Below are 7,033 nucleotides of genomic sequence, written 5' to 3'. Positions count from 1 at the left end.
AGGTAAGGACATACTTTATACATTATCTATATTTCTATATTATATAAGCCTTATCACATACGATAACATTCTGTTAAATTAATATTTATAAAAATCTGTAAATATTACATATTTCAGCTAATTTGTACAAATTCTCGTTTTCTTCTTTATATATGTAATCGAAGATACAGCTCGCGCGAGAGCGGCCTGTAGAAACATAGAATACTCGGGCAGAAAAACGCGTCAGTTATCTATAGAATTCTTCTATACAGGAAAGTTGTATATCTCGGACTACGTGAGACCAAGCGAGCCAAACTGAAAAGAGATCCGTAGCATGTTAGATACATATATACTACGCTATGTAGAGAGATCACTTTGTGCAGCCGCGCTTACCAGGGTTAGCTTATCCTCCTCCTTCTTAAGTACCTTCGCGGTCTGTTCCTGATCGAACTTGACGACGGCGGCGATTACTCTGGCAAGCACCATTGTCTCTCTTCCCATCATATATTCGAACAAAATGTTCCTGAGGTACTCAATCTCCGTCGAGTCTTCCAATGTGTCATGTCGCAGGTTCACGAGTTTCCTAAGCTCTGCGAGTTCCCGCCTTTGAGAAGTCAGGGTCTGTTGTAGGGTGTGAATCGAGCCAGTGCTCGTATGTATCGCGGCCATCGCCACGCGTGAAGTGCTCTCTAATTCCTGTATGAAATTTCAGTTTACACTCTCTGTGTTCTCTTAATTATTCCATTAACTTCACTACTTAAAAGTATGCACAGAGGAAAAGCGGCTTTAAGCGTTAAAGAAAAAGAAAAAAAATGAAACAAAGCTTTACCTTGGGAGCTGCGTCAGTTTGTGCATCAAGCTGAAAATAATGCGAAATACGTGAACGCAAATTAAAAAATTAAATTTTAAAAAATGCAAAATGTGCATGAGTAAATAATAATCATTAAAATATATAAATTAATTAATTAATTTAAAGGAATATACATATAGCGCTAAATTATCTATCTTTGGATTATGCAAACTTACCTTTCTTTCATTCTGCCACTCTTTTGTTAGTTCATTCAATTCCTCCTCATGTTTAACTTGCAGGTTGTCGATTTTCTGCTGCACTATGGCCTTCCACTTTTTCTCCAATTCTTTTATCTCGTTAGCGTGTTCCTTCTTAATCTGCGCGATCGTTTCCATCAAGCGGTCAATATCCTTTCCCTTCTCTACTACCACATCTTTTTTTTCCAGGACGAGGCTCTCGAGCTGCTCGGACTTCTCTGTCAGCTCTATTTGAAAATCTTTTAGTTGCTCCTTGTACTGTTGCACAAGATTCGATTCGTAGTTGTGTTGGCGATCTATGTGAAAATTAAATATTGATTATTTATCAGGACGTTTTTCAAAATCTTTTAGTCTTATTATATATAATTTTTTTTTAGATAAAATAGCATACCGAAACGTTTCTCCAACGCGGCTTGAAGTTCCTCTTCCTTGTCATGCAACTGAGCTTGGAACTCTTTGACCAGCTGCTTCAGCCTCATTCCTTGTTCCTCCTCGCTGGTCTTCAACTGTTCCCTCAATTGATTGGTTTGCGACCTCAGCTCGTTATTTGCCAGTTGCATCTGCGTCTCTTTCGCTTGGAATGTTATCAACGTCTCGTCGAGCTGCGCCTCCAATCTTTTATTCTCCTCGCGTAACTTGTCGCCGTCAAGTTTCACGTCTCCGTCGTTACGGACTGTCTCTAATTGCTTTCGCAATGTATCGTTCGTACGAACGAGAGAATTAATCTCCGACTGCAGGCCAGCGATCTTTTCTTCCGATTGCGCGAGCGAATTTCTCAGCGTGTCCGCATTCCTTCTCCTTTCGTCGACTTCGAGAGAGAACCGCCTCAAATTCCCAATCTCCTGCGACATGTTGGATATTTTGTCCTCCAATAATTTTATCTCCGCGTCTTTCGCCGTCAATAAATCTTTCAAGGCGCCCAACTCCGTCGACGAATTCTTCGCGGACTGCAAAACCTCGATCTCCGACTGCAATCTATCGTTTTCCGCCCGTAGGGCCTCTAAACTAGATACTTTAGATTGTAAATTATTTACATGAGTTTGCAACTCCGCGTTACCGGAATATACACTTTCCAACTCGGCAATTCTGCCTTTTAACGCTTTCCGCTCGGCAATCAGCGCGTTGTTCTCCGAACGTATTGTCTCCGCGTCAGAATTCTTTTGGTTCGAATTGCTAAGCTCTGATTTCAGCTCCGCGTTCTTATCTTCGATGTCTTTAATTCTTTTAACTTCATCCCTCAGCGACTTCAATTCTGCGCAAAGCCGCTCGTTCTCCTTCTTCATGGCGTTGCCGTTCGTCAACGCTGTATCCAACTCGGAAATTTTACCCTTCAACTCGGTATCCCGCTCGTTAAGTCTCCCTTTAATCTCCTGCGATTCTCTTTCGCTCATCGCCAGTCTCTCGTCCAGCGAATTCATTTCCGCATCTTTACGTTCGAGCTGCGCGTTAACGACCGTCAATTCGTTGCTCAAGCGTTCTACCTCCTCGCTCTGACTGTTCAGCTGAGACTTATACGACTCCACGTAATTCTTCACCGCTCCTCGTAATTCTTCAATCTCCTTCTCATAATCTGCGATTTTCTGCTTCAGAGCCTCGTCGTTTTCGCAAAGCTTCTGATTACGGCTCAAGAGATCGTTATGCTTGTCCTTAAGATCTTTGTTCTCCAGGGCGATCTGAGAATTTTCCAACTTCAGCGACTCCATCTGCTTCTCGGAGGTTCCCAACATGCTCGACAATTCTGCCTGCCGAGTCTTCGATTCGTCAAGCTCGGCTCTCACCTCCTCGATCGTTTTACTTTGCCGCTCTTTAATAGTTTTCATCTTCTTCAATTGCACGAGCTTCACGTTCACCGTTTCCTGCAATACTTTGTTATTCTCCATTAATTCGGCAGTTTCCTTCGCGTGACTCTCCCTCGTCGCCTGGTACTCCGCCTCCAAGTTCAGGTACTTTCTCACGTGTTCCTCAATTGTCTGTATATGACTGTCGCACGTAGATTTCAAATGCGCGACGTGCTCCTCCTCGCTCGCCAGCTTCCCATCGCGAGTCTTTATCTCGTTCTCTTTTTCAGCCAGATCGTCCTTTAAGCGAGCTATTTCTGATTTCAAGGCGTGCAACTCCTCTCGCAACGCGTCGTGATCGCTGCCCTCCGATTTTAACGAGCTAATGACCTCGGTCGCCTCGCGTAACTTCGCGTTCAACTCATCTACTTCCTTAAAGACGTGACTGGCCTGCGCGTGCTTCTCCCTTAAGTCATCAATCTCGACGGACAACGCGTGATTTGCAGACTCGAGATTCTCCAACGTCCTCAATCGTTCTCGCAGGACCTTGACTTCCTGTTGCGACTGCGTCAACTTGTGCGATGCCGCTTCCAGATCGTGAATTTTAAAATTGAGATTATCGATCTCGGCTATTAATTTGTTATTCGTCGTATTAAGCTCGTCGTTCTGGTTACTTTTCAGCATCATCTCTTCCAATCGTTCATTACTCTTCCTCAATTCTGCTTCTAGTGCGAATCTGTGATTCGTAACTCGCGCCAGTTGCGACTGCAGTCCTGCTTCATTCAACGTAAGCTGTTCTAAATCCTTTACCTTCGAACGCAATTCGTTCATTTCGGACTTCAGTATCACGTTCTCTTCTTCGAGCTTCGCGAAAGATACGGCGAGTGTCGCGTTCATGTCCGATATTTTGGCCTTCTGATTTGAGAACTCTTCCGCAACGACACTTTTAACGTTCATGCAGTCCTGCTTTAAACGCCGCATACAATCGTTGTAATAAATAAGACGATTTATCAAGTCGCTTCTCTCTTTTTTCAATAAACTTATAACTGAACTGTCTGCCTGGGTCTTATTTGTAAGGTCGTCGATCGTAGACTTGCAAAGTTCGAACTCACTTTGGATCGCGTTTAATTCGGTCTTTTTACTTTCCAATTCTTCTCGCATCCCAGAAAGCTCCTCCAATTTATCATTCAGAGATTTTATCTCTGCCTCCTGGTCGATCAATTGATACTTGGTTTTCTCGAGCATGGCTGCGTACTGCTGCATCTTCTTGTTATAATTCTCGCACACTTGATCCCTGTCGATTAACGCGTTTCTCATGTTCTCCAATTCCTTGTCGACGCTTTGTACCGTCGCTTGGAGCTTCTCAATCGTCGAGTCAGCGTCTTTCCGTTTCTCTTCCGCGACAATTTTATACGCGTCGTACTCCGTCTTCAGGTCCGAATGTGTGACTTTCCAAGCAAGCAGTTCGCTGTGTAATGTCTCTCTATCGTGTCTATAGTCTACATTTTGTTTTTCCATTTCATCCAATTTATGCCGCAATTCCTGCAACTCGGCTTCCTTTTCCTTCAAACGAGGCGTTACTTCATCCGGTATATTCTCGTCCTTCGTCCTCGCTGCTTTACCGTGATCGACTTCCTCGTGACGTTTTATTCCCGCTTGTCGCGTAGATCTCGCTGCTTCGGTCTTCTCTTTCGACGTGTCGTGCGCTGTCGCGCCTTTCTCCGCAGCTATACTCGAATCAGCGCGCAGGGATTTGGATTCACTCAATTCGGTCTTGTATCTCGCTATTGCCTCGTTTAAATTCTCTTTATCTTCCGTTACGTGCTTCAGATCGATTCGTAGCTGCTTGATTTGCTCCTCTTTCTCCTCGAGTTCCCTGTGCACAGAAAGTTTATTCTCGGCTAATGAAATCGCCACTTCCTCTTCACGTTTGTGCAAAGTGTCTATTTGTTCGGTCAGTTTTTCAATCTCGATACGCGCCGCACTCAATTCGCCCTCCGTCGCGCTTATTCTCTCGGTAGTGGAATTCTTTAGCGCCTCATGATCGTTCTCCAAGGTGTTCTTCTCCTTCATCACTTCCGTAAATTTCTCCTTGTTACGCTTCAAGGATTCCTTGTACTTCAAAACGAGGCTCTCCAGCTTTTTCAATTTATCCTTCAACTGAGTATTTTCTATCGACAGCGGGTTATTCTCGTCACTAGACGGCTCGTTGGTCAAATCGATTAGGTTTCCTTTAGAACTCTCCTTTTGTTGAGTGTCTTCCGACACTGAATTGTCTAACGTTGGTTCGCTTGTTTGCAACAATTTTATCTTTGTATTTAACGTATTTATAATGTGATCCTTCTCTTCTATATCGTTCCTCAGCACGTCCTCCAAGTGTGCCTTCGCTTGTTGCTCTAATTGACATTGCTCCTTTAGGTCGGCTATTCTTCTTAGAACCTTGTCTTGCGTTTCAACCAACACGGACTCCAGCCTGGTTTTCACTCTGTCCAATTCGCGATAGTGCGTGGCCAGATCCGTATATCTACCGCGATACTTGTGATACTTGGTCTGTACCTTTCGATAGGCGGAGTACAACTGATCCTTGGTAACTCTATCGAGATGAGGACTGATGTTATCGTCCACTTCGCTAGCCGACTGATCCATGTCCGACTGCAAAAGTATAAAACTGTCAGTGTCGTCGGAGAATTGCAAACCTCTTTGTCAGTGGGTATTTATAGCGACATACCTGTAAGTGATACAAATTTGAGGGACTCTCGTACATTGGAAACAACGAGGACGCGTCGCTGGTGACGCTGCTCACCGAGGACCTTCTCGAGACCTCCGCGCGATTCTGCGACGGCGATATCAGGTCAACATTTTGAAAGCTGTGCCTCGCCGGAGTGTTCTTTGGCGTTTCTGCAAAACGAAGAATTCCATACAGTCACCAAAATACTCTGTACAGAATATATATAGTAACAGGATAATAGTGCGTTATGTGCGGTATTATTTACAAAGTGTCATATACGGGAAGCGTCGCCAGAACAGAACGCTTATATGTACATCTCAGAGATCCTTTGTGTCTCCGGAGTCAAAGTATCATTAGTATCTTTTTTCTGGCGACTCATCCCCCAAATCTTCAGATTCTAGACTTAGACACCTGTCAGGACGATCAGGCGCGCTTACCGTCTCCATCCTCCGTCAGGCTGAAATTGTCATTCGACGCTGACACTTCCTGAATGGAGCTGTTGGACAGGGCCGGCGACACCACCGCCTGCAAGAAACAACAACAACAACGACAAAAGAAGGGACCGATTGAAGATCGTCACTTGCGCGTTCGAACGCGCGGATAGAAAAGAAAGGGTCGCGACCTGCGCCAGTTGTTGCACGCTCGCCTGCAGCCTCGCGGGCGACTGCTTCATCTCCTCCGCGAGCTTGTCCTTGAATTTCTTGAACATCCTGGCTGCGCGTTGGCCGTCGGAAGCGGCGGTCGGGCGATAAGGCGCGCGCGATAAAGCGCCGAGCGAAATCAGAGTCCGTCCGCGACGGTCGGGGTCGGTCGCGCGCGGCGTGTAACGGCGCGCTGTTTACGTGGACACGGGCCGTCGAGAACGGTGGCGGTGGCGCGAACACGAGGAATCCGGACTACGGCGGGACGGTGCGGCACGGGGGACATAGTGATACCGGAAACCCGCCTATCCTCCTTCCGCCGTGCGGATCCTCTCGCGAGCGAGAACACCTCCGATAAGGATAAAATCGGGGAAAAATCGCACGAACGTCGCGGTCGTCGAGTTACATTATTTGATTATCCCACGTATGCCACTGTGCCATATGTATGTATGTAGTATGTACATACATGTGTGCGTGTGTGGGTGCGTGGGCCGCCATTACCGTTTGACGCTCGATGACGTCATCGGGCGTCAGACACCGTTTTCAACGGCTGACTCTCTCTTTCGCGTGACGCAAAGTCCGGTTTATTTACAATTGCGACGACGGTCAGATTCCAAAAATTAGCAAAGAAAGAAAAGTATGTTATTCGAGAAAGATTAAATAATCGACAGAAGTCTTCTTTATGCTTATTGCTAAACTGAGATTATGTTTAATTAATGTGTCCGCTTCTATCAATGCAGATTAACTTTAATCTCGATTTAACTTTTACGTTTCATCTTTTTTTAATTCTTAAAACTACAGGAAAAGATAAAAAGTAAATTGAACCAAGATTAAAATTAATCTACATTGGTAGAAATGGA

At 45.1% G+C, this 7,033-nt stretch overlaps 1 protein-coding gene across 2 annotated transcripts; it reads right to left on the bottom strand.

The window, feature by feature from the left end:
• Positions 1-11: 11 nt before the first annotated feature.
• On the bottom strand, positions 12-6,913 carry LOC139771995 (uncharacterized). 2 transcript variants are annotated; one of them, XM_071705248.1, is made up of 8 exons: positions 6,155-6,912; positions 5,970-6,057; positions 5,533-5,702; positions 1,418-5,456; positions 1,006-1,322; positions 809-838; positions 373-675; positions 12-294 (listed from the first exon to the last, which is right to left on the bottom strand). In XM_071705248.1, exons 1-8 carry the CDS (start codon positions 6,239-6,241, stop codon positions 271-273), a joined length of 5,058 nt encoding a protein of 1,685 aa, XP_071561349.1. In that variant the 5' UTR covers positions 6,242-6,912; the 3' UTR covers positions 12-270. The 2 variants fall into 2 exon arrangements, with proteins under 2 accessions (XP_071561349.1, XP_071561350.1); XM_071705249.1 differs by lacking the exon at positions 809-838 and having other exon boundaries at positions 6,155-6,913.
• Positions 6,914-7,033: the final 120 nt, after the last annotated feature.

The sequence above is a fragment of the Temnothorax nylanderi genome, unplaced genomic scaffold, assembly GCF_030848795.1.
Source record: "Temnothorax nylanderi isolate EJ_2023f unplaced genomic scaffold, tnyl_v1.0 TNYL_tig0046_pilon, whole genome shotgun sequence".
NCBI lineage: Eukaryota > Metazoa > Arthropoda > Insecta > Hymenoptera > Formicidae > Temnothorax > Temnothorax nylanderi.
The sequence above is the reverse complement of the archived record's forward strand: the minus strand, read 5'-3'. Positions and strand labels throughout refer to the sequence as shown.

What these genes read in the sequence shown, in the direction of transcription:
- LOC139771995 (XM_071705248.1), bottom strand. Translation starts at nt 6,241, where the DNA reads ATGTTCAAGAAATTCAAGGACAAGCTCGCGGAGGAGATGAAGCAGTCG. An exon ending in CCTGACGGAGGATGGAGACG is followed by an intron (nt 5,703 to 5,969) that starts GTAAGCGCGCCT and finishes TTCGTTTTGCAG; the next exon opens with AAACGCCAAAGAACACTCCG. An exon ending in AGGAGGATAAGCTAACCCTG is followed by an intron (nt 295 to 372) that starts GTAAGCGCGGCT and finishes ATCTCTTTTCAG; the next exon opens with TTTGGCTCGCTTGGTCTCAC.